This window comes from Myxocyprinus asiaticus, chromosome 24 (genome assembly GCF_019703515.2).
Source record: "Myxocyprinus asiaticus isolate MX2 ecotype Aquarium Trade chromosome 24, UBuf_Myxa_2, whole genome shotgun sequence".
Lineage (NCBI taxonomy): Eukaryota > Metazoa > Chordata > Actinopteri > Cypriniformes > Catostomidae > Myxocyprinus > Myxocyprinus asiaticus.
Genome location: NC_059367.1, coordinates 26,432,547 through 26,458,495, shown reverse-complemented (window position 1 = coordinate 26,458,495; position 25,949 = coordinate 26,432,547). Strand labels below are relative to the sequence as shown.

The 25,949-nt window shown below is 37.5% G+C and overlaps 1 protein-coding gene across 1 annotated transcript in view; it reads left to right on the top strand.

The window, feature by feature from the left end:
* The window catches only part of ipo11 (importin 11), a 195,130-nt gene that overhangs the window by 155,495 nt on the left and 13,686 nt on the right, over window positions 1-25,949 (top strand). The window contains 3 exon segments of the mRNA XM_051654108.1: window positions 1,553-1,587; window positions 1,590-1,640; window positions 23,921-23,929. Of these exon segments, the coding sequence (XP_051510068.1) occupies window positions 1,553-1,587; window positions 1,590-1,640; window positions 23,921-23,929 (95 nt within the window).

The window sequence follows — 25,949 nt, the reverse complement described above, 5'->3', positions numbered from 1 at the left end:
TTATAAGAAAAAATGGTCAAACAAATAATTGACTTTTTAAGAGATTCAGGCCCGATTTTCTACTTTATTCAGGGGCTGCACACCAAGCGTATCTGTTGGATGACATGGCGCGTTCTAAAATTAGAAACAATTATTATCTACGAAGGTAAACACACACCACCACCACTTGCCATCTCTGGAGGCTACTAAAAAAATGTGTAGCGCCGCAGAGCTCAACTCTTAGTTTTCCATTAAATTCAACCCAAATCATTATCATAGCACAAAGATTATTTACTCTAGCCATCACTGGATGATGTATTGTGTATATGTACTGTATCTTTAATACACTGCCTGCCACCCCCCCCCCCCCCAAAAAAGTTGAATACTCTAATATTTCATTGGACCGCCTTTAGCTTTGATTACGGCGCACATTCATCGTGGCATTGTTTCGACAATCTTATGCAACGTCACAAAATCGAAGAGAGTCGAACCACTCCGTAAACTCTTCTCCAGCACATACCAAAGACTTTCAATGGGGTTAAGGTCAGGACTCTGTGGTGGCCAATTCATGTGTGAAAAGGATTCTTCATGCTCCCTGAACCACTCTTTCACAATTTGAGCCAGATTAATTTTAGCATTATTGGCCTGGAATATGCCCATGCTGTCAGGGAAGAAAAAATCCATTGATGGGATAACCTGGTCATTCAGTACATTCAGGTAGTCAGTTGACTTCATTTTATTGACATATAACGTTGCTGATCCTAGACCTGACCAATTGAAGCAACCCCAGATCATAACACTGCCTCCAGAGGCTTGTACAGTGGGCACGATGCATGACAGGTGCATCACTTCATGCGCTTCCCTTCTTAATGTTCCCTAACAAATTGAAGTTGTTTTTTCCGATTAACCTCACTAACAAGTGGCTTTCTTGTGGCCACACAGCTGTTAAGTTCTCGTCGCATTGTGCATGTGGAAATGCTCTTTCACTATTAAACATAGCAGTGAATTCTACTGTCGATTTTTACAATGTGAATTCACCAAGCGTTTTAGTGATCTCTGATCACAGTCATTCAAGATTTTTTTTCTGAACCACATTTCTAGCGCAAAGCTGACGGTTCACCACTGTCCTTCCAGGTATTAATAATGCGTTGGACAGTTCTTAATGCAATTCCAGTGGTTTCAGCAATCTCCTTAGTTGTTTCTTTGCTTGATTTTTTTGAAAAAGTTTGTGCAGTGCATATGCAGGTCATGAAATGTGAATGATGCTGCTAGGCAGCCAATAATTCATGACTTCAGCATGAGATGCTATACTCTTTATGTTCACTTTCTAAGGCATTTTATCATTTTCAGTCAGGATGGATACACAACTTGCCTCATGTATATTTCAGTGGGGTGTCAAAAGTGTATTCATAAATGGAGTGAGTGTTTACACAGCCAGAGTGCAAGGCACCGCTGGAGACCAGGGAAAAATTGGCACATTTTAGAAATGAAATGTAACATGAATGTGATATCTCTTCTCTGCGCTCTCACACTTCGCGATCTTACACCCTCACTCTGGCTGTCTGTCCTCTAGTTGCATGCTGATGAGCCACTTCGAAGAGTCAAAGCTGCAGATGATGAGGAACCCCCAACAGAACAGGACAAGTGGAGAAAACTGGTGAGTGACTCACCCCAGCTCAAAGATCACAGATGTTAGATGCACCTATTGATGAGTTGTAGGGGGTGAAATCATTTCTTTACAAAATAGTACATTAAAACTAATACAGTCTAACAAAGTGTGTCTTATGCATTGCTACTTCAAAGAAAAAAATAATAAATTATAAGATAACTTTAAGAACCTATTTCATTGATTTTATTCATTTAAGGACTTTACCAGTAACCAATATACACTGTGATTGGCTAATTCCAATCCAGTTGCCAAAATATATTTTCCTAGATATAGTATGTTCAAAAGCAAGAGTGATATATCCTATACTGGCTGTTCTAGTGAGATAGTTTGTATCTATTATTACCCTGATTAGGGTTTTGTTTAGGATAAGGATCTCAAATCACAAATAATTAAGCATTTAGGAGATGTCTCAATGCCATTATGTCTCATTGAGTTGGACGGCTGATAGAAAATCTGCCTGCAACCATCGAAAATTACAAAATTTACTTTGTGAAGAGTTCAAAAACCTACTAGAAATTTTAAATAAATCACTTCCTTGAATTGCCTGCATAATAAAATGTTCCTGGTGGTGTCTAATACTTTCGGGCAATTCAAAATTAAATGCATTTATGCAAGTCATGATCTTTTCTTAGTGGGCTTATGCGACTGTAGAAGTAAAAGTAAAAAAAAAAAAAAAAAAAAAAAAGAAAACTAAAGGTTTCAGAGAGGGCGAAATGAAAGGCAAAAAGCAATCAATTTTTGTTTCAGTAAGATGAACAACTGTAAAAATGCAGTTGCTTTTTTTTTTTTGGCTTACAAAGTAAGTAGTGATTTTTGCCAAAGGAAGTTAATTGTTCCTTTGTTAGAGAATGAACTGAACATTGTGTCCGAACCAGAAAAGGTTTGATAAAGCTATCTGTTCCATGTAATTCTTTGCATTTATCCTAACCAGAAGCAACAAGCAACTGGCCATTTGTTGATTACTTGGTTTCTATTTTTTAAAAATTTGTCTGTTTCACCAAAACTGTTTAAGAATTAAGATTTGAGTTGTTCTCACAAGATTTGAGTTGTTCTCACGTGATTTGAGTTGATCTCACGTGGCCTGTATTGTAATTGCCTGAGGAATTGCCTGACATATATGGTTTATATTTTACTGTATATAGCATGCAGAGTTCAGCGTTTCTGTCAATGTACATTGTTCCAAATCAGTCACTTTGTTCCACAATAGTTAGGATGCTACCATAGAATGCATTCTTATGTAGGCAGCGAGGCAGCTCACTAGTTTTTGGAAGGGAGCTTAAGTTGGTCGTGCAATAGCTACTGTACACCCATGTCCCCCACAACTAAAATGCTTCAAATAGAAATTATGTGATTGAACGGCTTTTATATATCAAAAACAAGTGGAATGAAAGAAACATAACCATTTAAAGATCAAGGGGGACCATTTAAGGGTATATTATATATACACTATATTGCCAAAAGTATTCGCTCGTCTGCCTTTAGACGCATATGAACTTAAGTGACATCCCATTCTTAATCCATAGGGTTTAATATGACGTCGGCCCACCCTTTGCAGCTATAACAGCTTCAACTCTTCTGGGAAGGCTTTCCACAAGGTTTAGGAGTGTGTTTATGGGAATTTTTGACCATTCTTCCAGAAGCGCATTTGTGAGGTCAGACACTGATGTTGGACGAGAAGGCCTGGCTCGCAGTCTTCGCTCTAATTCATCCCAAAGGTGCTCTATCAGGTTGAGGTCAGGACTCTGTGCAGGCCAGTCAAGTTCTTCCACACCAAACTCGCTTATCCATGTCTTTATGGACCGTGCTTTGTGCACTGGTGCGCAGTCATGTTGGAACAGGAAGGGGCCATCCCCAAACTGTTCCCACAAAGTTGGGAGCATGGAATTGTCCAAAATCTCTTGGTATGCTGAAGCATTCAGAGTTCCTTTCACTGGAACTAAGGGGCCAAGCCCAGCTCCTGAAAAACAACCCCACACCATAATCCCTCCTCCACCAAACTTCACAGTTGGCACAATGCAGTCAGACAAGTACCGTTCTCCTGGCAACCGCCAAACCCAGACTCATCCATCAGATTGCCAGATGGAGAAGTGTGATTCGTCACTCCAGAGAACGCGCCTCCACTGCTCTAGAATCCAGTGGCGGCGTGCTTTACACCACTGCATCCGACGCTTTGCATTGCACTTGGTGATGTATGGCTTGGATGCAGCTGCTCGGCCATGGAAACCCATCCATTAAGCTCTCTACGCACTGTTCTTGAGCTAATCTGAAGGCCACATGAACTTTGGAGGTCTGTAGCAATTGACTCTGCAGAAAGTTGGCTACCTCTGCGCACTATGCGCCTCAGCATCAGCTGACCCCGCTCTGTCATTTTACTTGGCCTACCACTTCGTGGCTGAGTTGCTGTCATTCCCAATCGCTTCCACTTTGTTATAATACCACTGACAGTTTACTGTGGAATATTTAGTAGTGAGGAAATTTCACGACTGGACTTGTTGCACAGGTGGCATCCTATCACAGTACCACGCTGGAATTCACTGAGCTCCTGAGAGCAGCCCATTCTTTCACAAATGTTTGTAGAAGCAGTCTGCATGCCTAGGTGCTTCATTTTATACACCTGTGGCCCTGGAAGTGATTGGAACACCTGAATTCAATTATTTGGATGGGTGAGCGAATACTTTTGGCAATATAGTGTATATATACATATATATATATATATATATATATATATATATATATATATATATATATATATATATACACACTACCGTTCAAAAGTTTAGGGTCACTTACTCATTCTTTATTTATTTTTATTTTTTTGTATTCACATTTTAGAATAATAGTAAAGTCATTACAACTATGGAATAATAGAAATGGAAATATGGGAATTATGTTGTGACTAAAAAAATCCTAAATAAATCAAAACTGTGTTATATTTTAGCATCTTCAAAGTGGCCACACTTTGCCTAGATTTTGCAGAAATGTACTCTTGGCATTTTCTCAACCAACTTCTTGAGGTATCCCCCTGGGATGCTTTTTAAACAGTATTGAAAGAGTTCCCATCTATATGCTGGGCACTTAGTGGCTGCTTTTCTTAATTATTCGGTCCAAGTCATCCATTTCAAAAACTTTTTTTTTTAAAACAAAATTTTAGTTTTGTAATTAAATTAATATGTTGGCACAATTATATTTTAGACTACAAAACTAATTTCAAACATTTAAGCATACGCCTTCAGATCAAAAGGTTTTTAAGATCATGAGAAACATTTCAGGCAAGTGACCCCAAACTTTTGAACAGTAGTGTGTGTGTGTGTGTGTGTATATATATATATATATATATATACTGTTTACTAGAGCTGTCAGTCGATTACATTTTTAATCACATTTAATCGCATACTTTTTCGTAGTTAATTGCGATGCGATGAATCGCAGATTTTGAAAGTGATTAAATTTGACTCTAAATATACTTATTTTCCTGTCAAAATGCATTTATTTCCTTCTTAGGAAAGACAACAAAACAATATGTAACAATATAATGCTTTAATATTTTCCAAACAAAGCCTTCCACAGTATAAAGATAGAAATGCACTAAAATAGCACCAATTCAAGTAACATTAACATTAAACGTTTCCCAAAGTCTAAGTGTGAGTTCACATCAGGGCATCAATGCCAGTGTCAAGCGCCACTCTAAACTTCACATGAAAAGCACTTGCAGACAAAAAAAAGTCTCATTCTGTGTTTTGGTGATAGTTAAGACTTGGCCTGCTTCTGTGGTACTTAAAATGCACCTTAGGATGAAAAATACTTGATTTCTGTCACAAGTTCCATCTAGGCTTCTTTTGTACAACAAATAGCGTTAAGATCTCCTTTTCTGCATTAATTTGTCACTGACACTGAATCACTGTTGTGTGTGTTTTGGGCACACCACAAAGGTTCGCCCTTCCAACCAGTTTTTATGCTGGTTTATGCTGTATTAACAGTAAATGTGTAATCGCGATTAAGAAAAATTAACACATTTAACTTTACTAATTAATTGCAAGCGTTAATGCATTAATTTTGACAGCTCTAGTGTTTACTCATCTGAAACATACCTGGAACACTTTAACACATTAGTAGTAGAATTACACTTTTTGTTCCTGTGGAAAGTCGTACAGTGTTCAGAGTGCTTGTGAGGGAGGACCAGGGCAGAGTGCATTGAGCAGAGAAAACAGATAGAAGAAATGGACACAGCGAGCAATCAGTCCCCACATAACAGGCGGTGGGGTGCAGAGCAGTCAGTAGATAAAGTCAGAGATCTATTACACTACAAATCTCGACTGACACATGGAAGGTGTAAGTTCCTGCTGGTTAATGATGCACAAAATTGATTAAAAGAAAAAGTGTTTTATCACTCCCTCTAGCTCAAATCCAGGTTCAGATTTAAAAGGTTTATTTCGAATCATCACAGCTATTAACCAGCGAACTGTCATGAAGAGGATATTACGGACAGGGCAATATTTGTGCAGTCATCCCACACAAAATTGGTTGCAGCAGCTTTACACTGCAGGCAAATCTGGGACAGGTAGCATGTTAACCTTATTTAACCTTGTTTCCCAAACTGGTTAACCTGTCACTCTTTCGCGACTGATGTGCAGTGTGTATCATTGCCTTATAAAACGAAATGGAACTGAAATCGTTTCACCTTGGTGCTTTATAGGCACCAAGCCCTCTTTTTTATCAGGCATATCTTGTAGTTTACGATAAGGCTCCATATGGACACTTTTTTACAGTGTTCCATCAAAGTGTTTGTGATTTTCTAAATGGTTTGAAGCCATTATGTATTTATATCTGGCCTTTGTCCTGTTACACTGAAACAGAATCCTGTGCCCAAAGAATGTAAATAAAGATGCTGCAATTAAGAAAATGGTTTTGCTTGCAGTCATGCATAGCTTCTATAAAATACTACATCTTAAGGCTATTTATTTTAAGTGGATAATAATTTTTTTGATGACGAATTGGATAAGTTAAACATCATTGATTGATGCTGCAGCTTCAAAACATTAGTGTTTCTGTTATTGTGAAACTCAATACTAAAATGTATCTGTAACAAAGTTCAAGGAATAAGGAAGAGGGAGACGGCAAATCCAACTCAAAGGTAAATTTATTCTTCACACAAAAACACATTCGCTTGACTGCATAATGGTAAAGCTTCACACAAACACTCAAACGCTATATATAAAATGGGACTGGCAGCGGCCAACACACTCATAGTTTCAGCTGGTCTCTCTCTCCCTCACTCTGAGGTCTGGCCCCTTTTATTTCCCCTGTCTCTCACTGCAAACAAAGAAACAGCAATTACCAGCAATTCATCTCAGGTGAAAACCCTTACCACTTCCTCTCTCCCCTGATGATCGCTCGACCACGCCCTCACCTCCACATAACCCCACTGCCCAACTCAGGCCGGAGGAACTTCGTCTCTCTCATAGAGAGCTTCCGACTAATGTACAGCACCGGGCCCTCCTCCCCCTCCACCACTTGGGACAGTACCGCACCCAGCCCCCTGTCCAATGTATCCGTCTGCAAAAGAAAAGGGAGAGAGAAGTCAGGGGAATGCAGAAGCGGCCTGACACAAAGTGTAGCTTTTACCTACGTGAATGCTTGTTGGCACGGCTTTGTCCACTGGACCGGGTCTGGAGCTCCCTTTTTAGTGAGATCAGTCAGTGGGCTGGTGACGTCCGAATAATTAGGCACAAACCTTCGATAATTGCTTCGAAATCCTTTTTGGTCTTGGGTCTTGGGCAGGTCACAATAGTTGCTGTTTTATCAATTTGGGGCCACATCTGACCATGACCCAAGTGGAACCCCAGATACCGTACCTCCACCCACCCAATTGCACACTTCTTCGGGTTTGCTGTGAGCCCCACTCATCACAGCGACCTCAAAACTGCCACCAGTTGTTGCATGTGTCGCTGCCAATCATTACTATAAATAATGATATCATAGGCAGTGGCTGAAACATAGCCGGGGCCCCAAACAAACCGAATGGAAGGGTCACAAATTGGTGTAAACCAAACGGTGTGGAGAAGACCATTTTTTTTCATGGGACATTGGCGTTAAAGGGATCTGCCAATATCCCTTTATTAAATCCAATGTCGTATAAAAGCGAGCCGTGCCCAACCAATCGAGCAGTTTGTCAACATTGGATAAGCATCAAATTTCGACACTGCATTAACTTTCCTATAATTCACACAGAACCGGTAGGTACCAGAACCACTGGGCTGGCCCAATCACTGTGGGATTCTTCTATTACCCCCATATCGAGCATGGCCTTAATTCTTCCCGTACTACCTGTTTCTTGTGTTCGGGTAAGCGGTAGGGATGACTGCGTACCACTACCCCTGGGGTTGTCTCGATGTGGTGTTTTATGAGATTAGTGTGGCCGGGGAGAGGCGAGAATACATCAGAGAAATTATTTTGCAACCTGGCAAACTCTGTACGTTGTGACAGTGACAGGTGGTCTCCGCAAGGGACCGGGGTGAACTGATTGGCTTTTAGATTCACCTCCATTCCGAGGGAACTTTATCTCTCTGTGCAAACTCCCATAGCTGAGCTCCCCTGTTATACAGCTGGGAATGACATTCTTGTGCCTGTAGCAAATTCTCCAGTGATTGTCACCCCAGTGTGTGGAGTTTTGCTCTCAGGTCAAGAATGTATTGAATTTCATTTTTGCTCTGTGAAGGTCCCTCCTCCCAATTTTCCTTCATGACGTCTAACATGCCACGGGGCTTACACCCATATAACAATTCAAACAGGGAAAACCCAGTGGGACCTCTCGCACTGCGAATAATAGGGGTTCGAGCCACTTATCCCAGTTCCAAGCATCTTCGTGCACGAACTTACGAATCATATTCTTTAAGGTTTTATTAAATAGTTTGACCAAGCCATCCATTTGTGGATGGTACACACTTGTCCGAATCAATTTAATACACAATAATTCATACAGCTCGCGTAGTGTACATGACATAAAAGCCATGCCCTGATCAGTGAGGATTTCTTTAGGAATCCCCACTCGGGAGATCATTTTAAATTACGCCTGCGCAACACTACAAGCTGAGGTGTTGCGCAGATGCACTGCTTCCGGATATCGCGTTGCATAATCCACCAGGACTAATGCAAAGCGATGCCCACGTGCTGTGCATTCTAATGGCCCGATTAGGTCCATACCAATTTCTTCTAAAGGAACTTCGATCAATGGAAGGGGGCGCAATGGCGCTTTTGGAGAGGCCGGCGGATTCACCAGCTGACATTCATAGCATGCCGTACACCACTGGTGAACATCCCCGTGAATGCCTGGCCAGTACACTCATAGCTTCAGCTGGTTTCTCTCTCCCTCACTCTGAGGTCTGGCCCCTTTTATTTCCCCGTCTCTTACTGCAAACAAAGAAACAGCAATTACCAGCAATTAATCTCAGGTGAAAACCCTTACCACTTCCTCTCTCCCCAGATGAACGTTCAACCATGCCCTCTCCTCCACAGTATCCTTGCCCCTTTCCCTCTTGTCATTTCATAATTTGTTTGTATGCTTCAGGGTTTGGAGGTCAATCATAACAAGAATACTGAATTGAAACTGCTTTCTGAGATGCATTACTGCTGTCACCAATTGGCATAGACACAATAATGAAAGGGAGATGGGTCAAGTAACACAGAATAGTTTATTAGTGAATCAGCTGGAACACAGTGTTCAAACAGGTAAGATGATCAGTAGCGGGGTTCTTGGAATGCAGGATGGTATGATAGTGATTGAGGGTTTGCCTTACAGATTTCCGGAGCACACACACACATGGAAGGAAACGAGGGACAAAGGAAGACTGGATGTCGACGTAGGTGACTGGATGACTGGACGATGACTGGGAAGACTGGATGACTGGATGCTGACTTGGGATGACTAGAACGAGGTAACAACGCTGGTTGGAGATCATAGAAGTTCGTAGAAGGTAGGTTTCGAGGTAGGTAGTATTGTAGCTTCTGACGAGGCCAGACAATGACTGAGGGTGTGTGTGCTCTTCTTATAGTGCTGGTGATGAGGGTTGATGAGTGACAGGTGTGCCTGATTAGTACTCTGGTGAGTGTGAAGGTTGAGTGAGTGAGGGAGAGCCTGGCATGATCGTGACAACTGCATAACGGATCCATCTATTTAATAAACACAATTCTCTCTGATTTATTGCCCATTAATCCAAGGGTATGCTAAATTTGTTTTGCCTGTTAAAAGTATTTTTATTTAATGCTGCTCTGAGCAAAAAGGTTCTAATTCCACACACTTTTCATTTTTCACTTTTCATTTACCCTGAATGGTGTTTTCTTGTATTTTTTTTTTTTTTTTTTTGGTTTGGAAAAAGGCAAATTATGTTTTGAAATTACTAACAAATGACATCATCGACATCTATAGAGCAGCCTTAAACTAAGCAGAAGCCTTTGTAATTATAATGACATTATGGCAACACTTAACCATAAGGATGTATTTGTTCACATTAGTTCACTTCATTAGTTAACATGAACTTGTTAGTTCATAACATCAAAAGTTTTTGCTAATGTTTACAAATAGAACCTTATTGTACAGTATTATGGATATTATTTGGTAATATTATTAGGGGGGAAAAATAGTTTTAGCTGAATAAATAATATACTGTAAATATGTCACAAGAAATGTCAGACTATTTTCCATTGATTTCCTATTTGCAGCAGAGTTTTCGTCTATCCCAGCAAGCTGGTGACGTCCGAATAATTAGGCACAAACTCTGTCCTGTTCGGCATAAAAAAAATTGGGTCAAGTTTAAACTTCTACCCAAACCTTTTCTAAATTAATGCCGCTAGCCTAGCCAGTGGCATTAGCATATTATTAAAAGAAATCAAAACCAAATTGAAACCAGAATATTATTGCAATATGCACAGTTGGCAATCTTCGCTAATGTATTCAGATAACTCAAGATATCAAGGTTTTTGCAAATCGCAAAAAAATATTCTGAAAACGATTCTGATATAATGACAGCTTCTTCCTTTATGACTATAAAAAATTTCAAGCCTACCCTCATGCCGTTAGTATAATTTGATTATTATGCAGTTGTTATCATAGCATAATAGTAATATGCAAATTTGTGACTAGGGAGTAGGGGGAGGAAAATGGGACGTGGGATAAGATAATCACTCTTCTTTAGAAGCTCAAAATTTATGTGCAATGGAGAAAGATGTTTAGTAACACTCCATAATGTGACTGAAGGGAATATTTTGTTTGTTGAATACTTAATCCTTTAAAGAGGCCCTATTATGCTTTTTGGGATTTTACCTTTCCTTTAGTGTAATATAGCTCTTTGTGCATGTAAATGGTCTGCATAGTTACAAAGTACAAAGTCCACGCAAAAGGGAGTTATTCTCTCCCACAGAAAACACTGCTACTGAACTACATGAAACGCCTGGTTTGTAGTCCAGCCATTTCTTCTGTAAAGTGTCTACATCTCTATGTAACACATTTGCATAATGCCCACCTAAGGGCTACTTTGGCCCGCCCTTAAACAAATGTAGTTATAGCAGAGGCCAGGATGATTTGGGTTAGTGTTGTTGCCATGTCGAGAAGATGCTGTTTTCTTAACCAATGCCGGATTTTCAAGACGATTACTCCTGAAAGATGGTGCAGTTCCCACTTTGTTGGGACAATCTGGCACTTCAGGATCACAACTTGTAAGTATGTTTGATTATTTGTGGATTTATCTGCTACCAAGGGTTCAAATGTTGAGTTTTGTGTTGTAGCTACGGTGTACACCCAGTGCACATCCGTAGGCCTCTGCTAACCTGCTAGCTAATGTTGTTGTGTTGAAATAGTTTTGCTAATCAGTTGCGGGCCCACTTTTACCTACAATTGTGTAGAATTATGCAGACTGTTTGTCGTTCTTACTATCATGAATAGTGATCAAGTGTTGAGATGGATTTATTTATACAAACAGTAATTTTACGTCTGCAATCCATGGTAGTGCTCGGCTAACTTGCTATGTAATGTTATTGTTTTGGTAATGGTTTACTATTCAGCTGTGGGCCGGCTTTTACCTAAAACTGTGTAACAAAATGGTTGATCTTAAGAGTCTTATATAATTATATAATTACAAGCTGTAATGTTACAGACACTATCCATGGTAGTCCACGGCTAACTTGCTCATTAACTCTCTAATACCCCGGTAATGTCCAACTGCAAGTAAGCCTCTGTTCTTCGTTCATATCTCGGGCGAAAAAAGTTCAGCTACACCCATCCCAGCAAAAGATGACTAAATTAGATGGACTACGTGCCTTTTACTTGAAGCTTTTTAGGTTTACAATAATCAACAGTGTACTTGTAAGAAAAATACAAAATTAAAAACTTACCACTGTGAAACGTCCTGCTCAAATCACGCTTGCGAATGTGGTTTGGGTCGATCAGCTTGTTCTTCCAAACTTTCATTATTGGACTCGGGCTCGAACTTTGTACGGCAAAAACCGGCTCCACTGTTACCGTAGTTACAATAGTGTTTACAGCTGTTCAGGAAGCATGAAACACAGTTATGTAAGGGCTGTTACATTTCCGACACATGCTCTAAGCGGTTGACCAATCACAACAGACTGGGCCAGCTGACCAATCAGAGCAGACTGGACTTTTCAGAAAGGGGAGCTTTAAAGAGACAGGAGCTAAATCAGAGCAGACTGGGCTTTTCAGAAAGGGGGGCTTTGAAGAGACAGGACATAAATCAGAGCAGACTGGGCTTTTCAGAAAGGGGGGCTTTGAAGAGACAGGAGCTACAACAAAGAAGGGCTGCAGCAATGTACAGTATGAGAAAACTAATGTGTTTTTTGAACATTAAAGCATATAAACATATTCTAGTAAACCCCCAAAATAAAATTATGAACCTGTAAATTAGCATAATATGGGCTCTTTAATGGATCTAATGACTTGTGTGTTGGATATGAGAGGTCAGTGTACCATTGACCCTTATATGGTAAATACATCATGGAAACAAGTTTGTTTCCAATCAATGCTTTCGTTGTAAATTTAATTTGATTTAGGTGGTTTTGTTTGTTTATCACCGTTTATTAGGGCTGTCACAATTGTAAAATGTTGGCTGACGATTAATTTTCCTATAATTGTAATTAATAGTTTAATTGTCTCTTTTGTTCATGTAACTTGCATTGTAGCTGAATACATGTACAAATTAAGAAGTCATTTATTCACATTGAACTTGGAATCAGACAATAAAGTGCACATAAATTGTAAACAAATACTGCACAGGGTAATAAATACTATTCTACATATTTAAAGGGGTCATGACATACTCTTTTATATATATTATCTTTCTTTCATGATATTTCTTTCATCTCACCTTTCAGACAAAATATAATGACAGTGTGTTTTGGAATTTGCATGCTCTCATAAAGAAGCAGACCAATAGCCGCTTTTACACTATCGGGTCAGTGTGAGCCAGGGCTATTAACTGGCCTGCCGGGGCCAAAAGCTGGCGCCAACGTCACACAACTCGCCCATTTCACAAGCAAAAGGGGAGGTCAAGCTGAGGTATCATGTTATCTAGTTATCTAGAATATCGAGTTTATATTGAATGTAAACATTAGCTAGCTAGCAAGATAAACAACTCATCGACTGTAACTGCCATGATGTCCCGAGTGGACCCTCCACTAACAGCGGAACGATGTCCCAGCACACCATCTAAGAAAGTTCATGGTAATTAATTTCTTTGGGCACTGCTTTGTCCATTGTGTTTTAACAGATTTGTACTGTGCCCGCATTTTTTCATATTTTTTATTTTCCTGAATCTTTACCATTGTGCACTGGATACATATCCTGACAAGTTCGGCGAACCTGAGCCTTTGACATTGTACCCACCTCAATCCCCGGTTGGCCTTGTTTGGCCCAAGGGTAATCGGCGGGCAAAAGGCCAGTGGCCGTTGGCCCCGAGAAAGCCCCGAGGAGGCACGATGAAGCCCCGGAAGTGATGGTGGGAACGCACTTGCACGCCCTAATTTGGCCCAATAGTGGAAACGCGGCTAAAGTTTACTAATATAAAGAAGCTTTTCCACAGCTAAGCTATATAAAGCCTCATAGGGCCTTGCTCATCAGTCACTTTGTGGCAGCACAATGGCCAAGCAATTCTTTGTACATGAGGCTCTTGATCACATCCTTGATCATGACACTAGACCACTTTCCCTGGTTAATTAAAAACTAAGTCTTGTTTTTTTGTGGTCTTCCCCATTCATTTTCAATGGCCAGTCATTTTTGAATGGGAACACCACAAGTGTGATTTTCTGACATTATTTTACCAAATAAAAGTGATTCAAAACAATCAAAAATTAGGTGCATAAGCTCAGGTCAATGAGGCCTATGATCAGTAAGTTACAAAAAGAAATACAAAACCTGTGCTAATAGAAAGAAAACAATTTGACAAAAAAATCTAATCCGATATTTGGTGATAATGCAGCATAAAGAGAGATTTATAAGCAATTTTAATAGGCCTTTAAACGTCCTGTTTAACACCAAAGCACACTACTGTGATATATAGTACAGCATGTTTTCATATTGTATTTAATATTGCTAAAATTATCGACAAATAATGCTTTTTTCCACTCAAAAATTAGGTGCATAGGCTCAGGTTAATGAGGCCTACGATCAGTATGTGGTTGCCAGGTTGTTACTATGCTGTTGCTAAGTTGTTTTCTTTTTTTCTTCTTTTTTTTTGCACATTGCTATGCAGTTGCCAGGGTGTTCTGGGTGGTTGCTTATTGGCCAAAATAAAAAGAGCCCACCCCACAAGTCTCTGTTCTGGTCACTAATATGACTCAACTCTCTCCTTCACTGTTCCAATTTTTATGGATGGTGGTGTTCATTTACACTAATCCCATAAATATGATCATTCTGATGTGAGAAATGATCATAGAACAATTATGAGGAAATTATGAGAGAATTTTCATTTCTAAATGAACTATCCCTTTAATGGTACATTCAAGTCACATCAGAATGTTCATATTTATGGGATGAGTGTAAATGAACACCACAGTCCATAACATTTTTAATGTGAGTATTAAAGGATACTTAAGTTAAAATGTGTAGTTATATTTTTAAAGCGAAATGGCAAAAAAAATATATATATATAATAATAATAATAATAATAATTATCCTACTGTATTTGATGACAGATTGTGATTGAGATGTTAGTGTTAATTCAGTTTTAATGAACATCACAGGCTATCTTTTCAACACAATGTCAGTTGGCAGTACCTCACTTTAAAGCTGAAAAAATAAATAAAAAATAAAGAACACACAAACCACTTTTAAGGAGCATCTCTCATTTCAGGTCGTTGCTCGCAATAAATAAATTATTGTATGCCTTCTGATGACTTGATGTTAGATGCTCAAGTCACATGGACTACTTTTATGACATCTTTTGGGTCTTCTAAGCTTTAAATTGAGCCTCTATCCACTGCCATTGCATTGAAAAGGAGGGCTGTGATATTCATTAAAAATATCTCCTTTTCTGTCCCCACATAAGAAAAGAAAGTCATACAGGTTTGAAACATCATGAGTGTGAGTTTAATGACAATTTTTATTTTTTGGTGTTAATAGTCTCTTCTGGAACACAGGACGTCTTTGAATGATACTTGACTCATATCTTTGCAATAGCACATTGCAGGAAGTGAGCATATTTTTTCATATAAAAAATTGATATTAATGGAAAGTTAATCATTCACATTAACTTGATATTAAAGTGGTCACACCAGTCTTATAGAAATAGTTCACCCAAAAAGGAAAATTATGTCCTAACTCACCCTTATGTCGCTCCAAACCTGTATATCTTTTTCTTCTGTGGAACACAAAAGGTGAATGTTTGAAATCTTCACAGTGTTTATTGGCCATAATGTAAGTGGATGGTGACTTAAAAAAAAGCTCAGAAAGAGGGAAAAAATACCAGAAAACCACAGTTAAAGTAATCAATGCTACTAACCAAGTAACCAAGTTTGTTTACAGGATGCAATGAGAACCAGTGAGGTTTTCAGAGCTTTACTGCTTTAATTTGATAGTAAATAACAACTTAAATTATGTTTTGTTCATCAAAGTGATCATATCACTACAGAAAACTTGGAATACATCACACCTTTTATTTCAAATACTTTTACTGTGGTTTATGTCCTGCCATCAGAAATGCACCTTTTGTGTTACAAAGAAGAAAAGAGTCATGTTGGATTGAAATTACATTAGGGTGAGTAAAAGACTGAATTTTCCTTTTTGGGTAAAATATTCAACAACTTTTCAGCAATATAAAAATATTAAAATGCCCAAGTGTGCCCCTCTCATTTTCATGTCCCCCTGGTCTTTACAATGTAGTTCTAACCTATTGTTCCATGTGCAACACTGAATTCAAACATGTATTTTAAGATGATAATTGACATCAAATTATCTCTGATATTACTTACAATAGAGTTTTTAATCCACCAGTAATTTCATCTTCTATCTCCCTTCTCCGCCATGAAAACGTTTACAGCATCCAGTCTTTAACAATCAAGGTTTCTGGTAGCATCTTGACATACAGTACATGCAAAATATTTACATGTCCCTCAAAGGTGCATCCTCATCAATGACAGCAAACTCCTGTTGGAGCCAAATAAAAAGTGCAGAGGAAAATATTTGTTCAATCTCAGATGTTTTCCCATCTGAACTTAAAGTTTGCAACCGCTCAAAGATACTCTGTTACTCTTCACTATAAAGAGTATTAATGCTATCAGTGATTAGAAGCTATATGTATTGTGAAAAGCACTATACAAATAAAAATGAAGACAGAAATTATATGTCCTGTAAAACATTATTGTGCACTTGGGTAGCTAATGTGTTATACTACAGCAATCCACTCACTCAGACCTGTGACAGGCTCTTTGCAGTTTATTCAGACTGTATGACTGTGCCCAAATTTCTCCTTACTCCTCTCCTCGATAATCAGAGGTACACGCTCCAAGAGACTGGTGCCAAATATGCTAACAAAAACAGAGAAACATAAGCATGATCAAGGATTACAGGCAATAAAAGTCATAATACTTGGATTTATTGTGACAATACTGTGGCTGGGGAAGCAAAAGTGTAATAAATCAATGTTTTTTAATACTTTGGGCATTCGGAATTAACGCTGGCATCTTTCCAACTGTAATCGCGCATATTAAAAATGATATTATTGCTCATTTATTATTTAAATTAATGTTGGGTGACTGGGACAATGAAGTGAATTTCATGCACTTGAAATGTTTGGCTTTGGCAACCTTGAACCACCCCTTCCCCCACCAGGCAAATCATTTGATTGCAGTATTTTGTACCTCTTTTGGGGGAAATGGAACATACATGGACCCTATGATGGACAGAAATGTATTTATACATTATCTATCCCTAAAGGGTACATAATAGTACCTTAAGGTGAAAATCTGACCCAGTGAAGGTACAACCATATAAGCTGTACCCTATGTGATCACAAATGGACCCCGACCGGACCCTTTTTTCTGAAAATGTAGAGGTATTTTTAAAAGATGTTTTTGTCCTCTTTATTGTTAGTAAACACGTTTAATACAACTTTTTAAGTCGGGCACAAGCTGAATAATCTTTTAAGAGCTAATGATTAATTGTTGCAATAATATCTGAATAGTCGAATAATCATTCTAATAATCGTTAGATTAATCGATTATCAAAATAATCGTTAGTTGCAGCCCTAGGCACAAACCATCACAGACTGGGTGCTCATCCTTCACATGTTAATAAACAAGACAGAAATGCGTGTTTCATGGCATTTTAAAAATCATTATTTAGATGGCAATAAGTGATTGGAATTTAAAGTGCAAAATAATCACTGTTATCTCAAATAATCATGATCAGGCGATTATGTAATTATCGTGACAGGCCTACCATTCAAATGATTTCTTCCAGAATATTGTATGGTTATATGCAACAGTTTCTAAGGCCTTTGACCTTATCCACACCTAAATAAAGAGCTCTCAGCACATCTCAGAGAGCTTAACCTTCAGTTTGTTGATGGGAGCACACTGGGAAGCTTCTCAAGCATGCTCTCCTCTGTTCTGGTTTACGTGATCACGCATTGGCACAGCTAGCATAACAGCACTCTGTCCTCTCAAGCTGCCTCTTGGCATTGAGGAGCACCTCTCTTTCCTCAAGTGACTGGAGGGGATCATGTCAGTGGTAGTTTGAGTCAAGTTGAGAAGTGCTGGACAGATTTTTGCTTGATTTTTAGAAGTTTGCAAGGCAGATCTCCTTTTCGTGTTTATTTTCTAGCCATCTACAGGGTGCTTTTTAATTATTTTCTTTGTGTTTTTTTAGTGGTGACAGACTCAGTCCCGGGATCCAGAGTCCCAACAAGAGTCATAATTCACTCTTAATCTCAGACTTCGTCCACATTAATCCAGATACATTTGAAAACACATCTTCTCTATGTTTTGGCCTTTCGTCCACACTGAGACTGTTTTTGTCCAGCGAAAACTGAGCTTTTCAGAAAGTGGATAAGTGGATAAATTTGAAAACGCTGTCTTCCCATTGTAGTGTAGACAGGGAAAACAGAGATCTCCGAAGAAGATGATGTATTTGTGGTCATGTGATGCAGTCATGTGATCCATTCAACCCAATACAATCAAGATGGCGGCCCAGGTTGTAGCACCATTGTTGTGCCTGCTATCCACTTTGATAGTGTTGTTAAAGATAAATGTTACTTTGTACAACCTTCACATTGCATTCTTTCAAAGGCGCCAGAAAAGTTTAAATTGGAATTGCTGTCTGGTGCGGAACTCAAGGACAGTTGCGTTTCAGACCAGGCTTCTTTCTTTTTTTCTTTTCTTTGTATGCACAGTAAGTAGACTGACGTGTTTTCAGACATTTCAGTGTGGACAAGCAACTTTTGGAAAACATTTGAAAATGGCAGTGTGGACGGAGAGAGCTGTTTTCAAATATAACCAGATTAATGCGGACATAGTCTCAGGTTGCTCTAGGGAAATTGTTCTTGCAATTAGCAAATTTAAATGTATCGGTTGTTATAGTTTTCTGTTTAATTTAGTTTTTGTTTCGATTTGTCCTTTCAATTTAGTTTTGTTTTCATTCGTTTTTTCTCTGATTGTTAGTTTTAGTTTAGTTTATTTTTTTCATTTTTTTCAGTATATTTCAGTGTATTTAGTTTTTGTTCTAGTATTTTAGGGCTGTGAAAACTAATGTGTTAGCTGATATAATTTGAATATGTTAATTGTTAAAGGTGCAGTATATAAGATTCAGAAACCCTTGTTATTAATGACACCTGTGGCCATTAAGTGAACTGCAGCCAACTACCTGTTGTTCGTGCTCGCACACACACTCCATAGGGACGCGAGCATCAGCCAAAACAATGACGTAACCAGGGTTTGGGAGTAACGGAATATATGTAATGGGATTAAGTATTTATAATATAAAATATAAGTAACTGTATTCCACTACAGTTACAGTTTAAATCATTGGTATTTAGATTACAGTTACATTCAAAAAGTATTTTAATTACTGGAGAGATTATTTGCATTTTATTGTCATTTGTTTCATTTAATATTTAGTCCTTTCAGATGGAAAACATTTATACATATAAATGATGCGTTGCGGTGAAACACTTTCTTATGATGTGTTACATTCATACGAGCAGACAGAGAAGTAAGTTTGAAGTAAGTTTGGAGCAGAAGAAATAGAAATAAACCTTGTGTAAATTGTCAGCTTTACGCTAAGCTAAAATGCTGTTTCTAGCCATTTTACATGTACATGTTACCAGGCACGATCAGATTTTTTTAACAAGAAAATTCACGTTGGATCATAATTTCTTTTTTTTTTTAGTAAGACCTTTGATATTAGGGCAAAAATTGTATTCTTGATAATAATTGTTTTCCTGTTAAAATATCTAAAAAATCCTTAAAACAAGATCAATTAGATTTATCTTGTTTTAGAAGCAACACTGCATAAGATATTTAGGTTTTTCAGAGAATGTATTTTTAACGTGTATTTTGTCTTACTGTACTGGCAGAGTTTTTATAGTCAAAACAAGTTAAAAAATCTACCAGTGCTGAAGAAGTAATCCAAAGTATTTAGAATACATTACTGACCTTGAGTAATCTAACGGAATACGTTACAAATTACATTTTACAGCATGTATTCTGCAATCTGTAGTGGAAGACATTTCAAAAATAACACTCCCAACCCTTGACATAATGTACAAAGAGACTGAATGTAATTCACCAGCATCATGCTGACAGATGATGTAGCATAATTAAAATTACACAGTTATGATTGTTTTACTTCAAACTTTGAGACTAAACTAAAACTACATATCAGCTAACATAGCATACAGATACACACATACAGCTACATACTACCGAACTATTCCAGACAGTTTACTGTTGCACTGCACTGTTATGTTGCACTATTGTATGTTTTCTATGTCATACTGTATGTTGTACTAAGAATAACAAACCAGCAGATTTGCTTAAATTTATCCTGTATACCTGACTTTTAGTATAAAGAGAAGATCGTTGAAATTATTTGAAAGTTACGAAGCAAGGTAGCTTGCAATTCATCAGCGTTAGCAGGCAAGATCAAGTTAGCTAAACTTTCACAGATCAATCCTTGTGGCACTATATTCCACATGCTTTGCAGTTATGTAAGCTTACCTGTCCAATAAGAAGAATGCCAATTCAGCATCGGTTTTGATCCCCAAAACCGAACAAAGGTCCCTCCGGGAATCAAATGCCCTGCCGATGTTCACTCTAGTTTTCGCTCGACCATGATCACGTTCCCACTTAGCCAGATGGGATTTAGTAGATACATGTTTTTATTTTTATTTTATTTTTTGTTATTTTTTTATTTTTATTTTTTTTGGCTTACTCTGAGTTTGTGTAGGAGCCAGACGTTTGCTGGATTCCATCTCTAAGATAATGTTACCTAGTGTTGCAGTTTGTTATTGCTGTTGAATAGTGGAAGCACTGAGGCAAGGCTCTTGGGAGCACGCATAAACGTCAAATCCTTTGGATTTTCCCAGGAAAGCAACCTGCTCCCTTTGCATGAAAATCAGTCTACAGGCTTTAATAGGCAACCTAGGAAGTCTGGGAAGGGCTCATTTTTTAAGTTGCGTTACAAAAAAAAGGCGAATATTACATGAAAATTGTTACATATTGCATGTTTAAAATAATGGTTTGGTGTCATAGATAGAAATGTATTTTAGTTAAGTTTCAGTTTTTCCTATTGTTTTTTTTTTTTACGTTAACATTAATAGCACTAGTACCTACCTGATAAACAATTCCTGTACCTCAAAATCTTTTATATTCTTGTTTTTAGTTTGAAATGTTGTTTCTGTAGTGGTCGATTTTTATTTATTTATTTATTTATTTATTTATTTATTTTGTGCTGCTGCTGTGCCTGAAATGCTAATTTTTACCTAATTTTTACCTTGTTTTCAAATGAGAAATTTCAAATATTCCTGAATATCTTTTTCCTGCATAAAGCACAGCTGTGTGGTAGCAAGAAAAACATAATCCAGATTATTTTATGCTATACTGATGTCACTTTTGACATATTGGAAAGTGTAAGTCTAAGTCATATTTTTGTGAGGATGGAATCATCTGTCTTTTATAATATTTATTTTTTGACAAGCTGTGGGGTTTTTATTTTTTCAGTTTCAAACTAATTAACTATGATTTCCTGTAGGAATATGTTTTGCATATCAAGTGTCAAATAGACTTTTTTCTTGCTTTAGAAGTTTCTTGCTCAATAATGTTCAAAATAATTTTACTTGGCAATGTTGAGATCAGACAAATTCTATCTGATTAGTTTTTGGTTTCAAAATGTATAATACTTATATATATAGCTAGACGGTCTTCTGCTTCGACAAATTGATTACCAGTCTGAGCAGAACTGATCAATACAAGGACGCAGTCTAATGGCATGAGGGTCATGACAATAGACAAATTTGACACAATGACACTCTTCCTGCTGAGCTTAGTGAGCTGCTTTTCAGTCTGTGGTCTACATACTGTAAGCAGCTACCTTCTAGGCAACAGCCTAACTAAATGGATCCTTATAAGTGACTGTTTTGAAATGCTTTACAAAGGCAGCAACTCAAGAGACTATGCTAACAATAACAACTGATTGATGGAACACAATACATTTAAAAGGCTGCTTTTTCCCAAACAATGAAAGTGAATAGGGACCGAGGCTGTCATTCCCTAACATCTCATTTTGTGTTCCTCAAAAGAAAGTAATACAGTTTTGGAACGACATGACAGTGAGAAAAAAAATCAAAATTATTGAACTATCCCTTTGAGACTACAACAGCCTCTCGCATAGAGAATTATTAAATTATCTGGTGCTGTGACATCTCTGTCAGGGAGGGATATTAAATCCACTGGCCCGAGGAGCACCACCCGCAACCTCTTTCACTTCTGTGTGACCCGTCACATTAAAGAGAAGCCACAGCTTGTCGAGCACACAGTAGAAGACAATGATGCTAACAAAAGAAGATGATGGTTAATGACAAATGACTGAATGACAGATTCTTGATTTGTATGAGAAACCTCTTCAAGTGATTTGATGAGGTTTAAAACTGTAATTAGAAATTTCTGAAGCATGGCACCATCTCTTTGATCCACTCCCTCACCCACAGCCTCATTACCAGCCCAGCAAATTAGATGCATAGCACACCATTAATATCATTTAGAGTCTATTTTAAGAGTGCAAGGATGTGCAGAGTAAGCAAACGTGGGCTTAACCTTTTAGACAACTTTAAGAAGTAGGTAGGATTTATTGGTGACTCAGGAAGTAAATCACAGCTGCCCCGTCATCCCTGAAAAGTTTGATCTACATAAACAGTTAGACTGACCTTTCCTTTTAGAAAATGGTTTTATGGCTTAGCTGTTAATATAGTACCTTGTAGTGCTGGACATGCTGAGCTGTACTCGGTGGGTAAACAATTCACTTAAGGGTCTTAAACAAGGACCCTGGGGCATGTTGTGTAAACATTGCATATGCACAAAATGTGCATCGAAAATGGCCTATGCCATTTCCCATAACACATTGTTATTTATTAAAAGTAAACTTGGCATAAATATGTGCACCCTCTGGACCATGCATACTGTACACACGTTCACTGGTGTGAGCGAGCTGGGACTCCAGTGGCCAAGTAATGAACTGATCAACATGATTCAAAACTCATTTAATTCATTTATTCATCACATTTACAATAAAAATGCCAACCCAATGTCATGCCATTAGAGTTCAAATCTTAAGTAACTGTCATCCAAGTGTTGTAAATTTAAATAAAACCTCTGATGCATGAATTAATAAATCAAACAAAAAACTTTTTTATGTGATATATATTTTAACTTTTATTTTTACTTCAAAAAGAGCATAGGATCATTACCATATATATATATATATATATATATATATATATATATATATATATATATATATATATATATATATATATTTTTAAATAATGTATCTGGAGAGAGTTACACATCTATTACAATAGAAGATAGTGGTAAATATTTGTACTATATTCACTTGATGCCTCACCAATTTTATTTGGATGTAACATAACACTCTGAATTAGAAAATAACTTATAAAGATCTGTCCACTGTGCATGCGCACCATGAATTAGCAGGTTCATTTTTTCATAACTGATTGAAAGGCATTACATTTACATTTACATTAAATTATAATCTGTAAAAATGAAAGATTGCCAGTGGATGTGTTACAAGATTTTCCCCATGGCATTCTGTGTAGGAAGCTTGTTTTCAATAAACAGAGGGATTTCTTGGCTTGATAATTGATAATTTTGTTTCCTCAAAAAGGTCATAGTCTTTAAATTGTTCTCTAAATTACAGAGATCGCACATGTAAAATGTGCACTGATTATGCATAATTAAAAAGGCATTGTATGTACCATCTATAGTCGCTTAGAGGAGGAAACGGGTGCTTATTAAAGCTTGTACATGTACTTTATGCACAGTCCTCTGCAAACAGATAGTTATAACTTCCTGAGACCCGAGCATGACTGCTGTGTGCATTTTCCATTTCCCTTTTTGATTTGTAAATAGTAGCACCTAATTAAATAAAACAATTTATTTATTTATTTTTTTTTTTCTAGAGAAAATAGTTTTCCTAAAAATGTATGGCAACATATGTGGACAGTGGGACTAAGTTGTGAAATTTTAAATAATACCAAGCTATAGAAAGTCAGATGTTTTTTTCATCACATTGTTTATTATGTTTCCAGGAGTGTTGGTTATTCATGTTTTTGAGACATTACAGACATTACATCAGAAATTTGCATAAATAATTCGGATTTAAAGTAAAGGCCAACATCATCCAATCACTGCCAACCATGTTAAAATGAAATTATACAATATAAATCGTTGTACTGATTACCATTGTCCCATGTCTGCCAAACATGTTGCTGCATAGAGAGTTGTTGGATGCTCCCTTGCTCCCTATTTAGTGAATGACTTAACCTCCAGTGTGCTCACTGTCTGCACTGCTCTCAGAACAGTTCGAAGTGCACCTCATTTTCATCCTAACTCCATATAAAGCCTCTGAAAGCAACGTTTTCAGCTTTTTGATGAACCCATTGATTCTCAATGTGAAAATGCACAGTGAATATAGGAAAGCATTTACTAATGTTAATGAATAGAACTATATTGTACAGTGATAACAAAATAAAATATAACAAAATGTATGTTAATATGTAGCGAAATGACCCACAGATTTTTTTTAATGTTGAAAGGTATTCAAAATAACTAACATGTTTTTTATTTTGTTTTTTTACTTTTGAGGGATTAATGTCCCAAAATCCTCATATGTGGACATCAGGTTTATCAGCGTGCTGACCCATGAAAATTTTTTAATTTTTTAAAACAGCATATCAAACAAAACTAGATATGCTATTCTTTACACCCAAACAGGTTTCAATGGAAAAAACCTAGAGGTGTCTTACCAGAGTCCCTTTTGTTGACTCTGCGCCCGTAGAAGCACTTCAGTGAAATCGACATTATATTGTTGTGTCACGTGACTCGATGCACCAGAAGTTTAACCCTTAAATGACAGTCTAGCGTCTTGTGAACAGGATTCAGTTGTTTAAAATTAATTTAAATTACAAATACAACGTCCACGCATGTGGATGCGGGGTCACACAATGATAAAATTGACAGGTATTTATAATATGGGGACAATAAAGCCTATAGAAATTCTATGAATGAGGCCCCAGAACCCTTCAAATGAACATTGATTTATATGTAGAAAAAGAGATTTTTTTGTGTAGATGTCACAGTTTGTCACCTTTCTGTTCCTAAGGACTCTTATTTTGACATATTTATCGTCTTCTTTTATTAGTTTGCTCCATACTACATTTCCCATGTTGCACTGCCCTCATCACAGCCATCTGTTCCCCATCTTCCTTACCTGATGGGGCCGGTTGCACCAGCTGTGCGTAACAGCTAGTTGTGGCGTAAATGGGCACTAAGTCACAATTTACGCACTACTAAATATTTGAGCATTGCACCATTAAACTTAGGTAGAACGTAACCCTACGTGTGAACTAAATATATACGGAAGCCTCCGACCTGGCATAACGGATGGAATAAAAAAGCAGACTCATTTAATGGCATCAATGAGCTCATGTTTTGCATGACAGGCATCAATCATTTTGACACATTATGATGTTGACATTTACGATAGAGAGAGAAAAAAAAAACGTACTTTTAAGCGGCTCGTCAGCATGAAACCATTCTAACGGTGCAGTTTTCAGGGTGCGTCACCCAGTGACATGTTTCAACACATTCAAAATATATATAAGATATTAAAATGAATAAATGTCTATTTTTCCAGCCTGTTGTATTAGTATTTATTTATCACCCCTCATTTATTTTAGATATAGTTCCTATAATATTGTTATTTACACAGGGCAAATATATTATTTATCAAATCTACTTTTATTATGTTTCGCATATTAATGGTGATATAATTTATTACAGCTGACACTTACGTGAACAAACAAGGTTTGAAGATCAACCATAACAAGATAAAACTGAAATTCACGGCTTTTTAACACTTCTGTGTATAAATATGAAGGCTGCTTATTGGATAAATACAGGTAAACGTCATATAATGCAACTATGCATTACTTTACGGAGAGCTTACAGCCTACTAGTTAAATCTTGCCTTAAGAACAGGTGGTGCAACCAAATTAAGCACTGACTT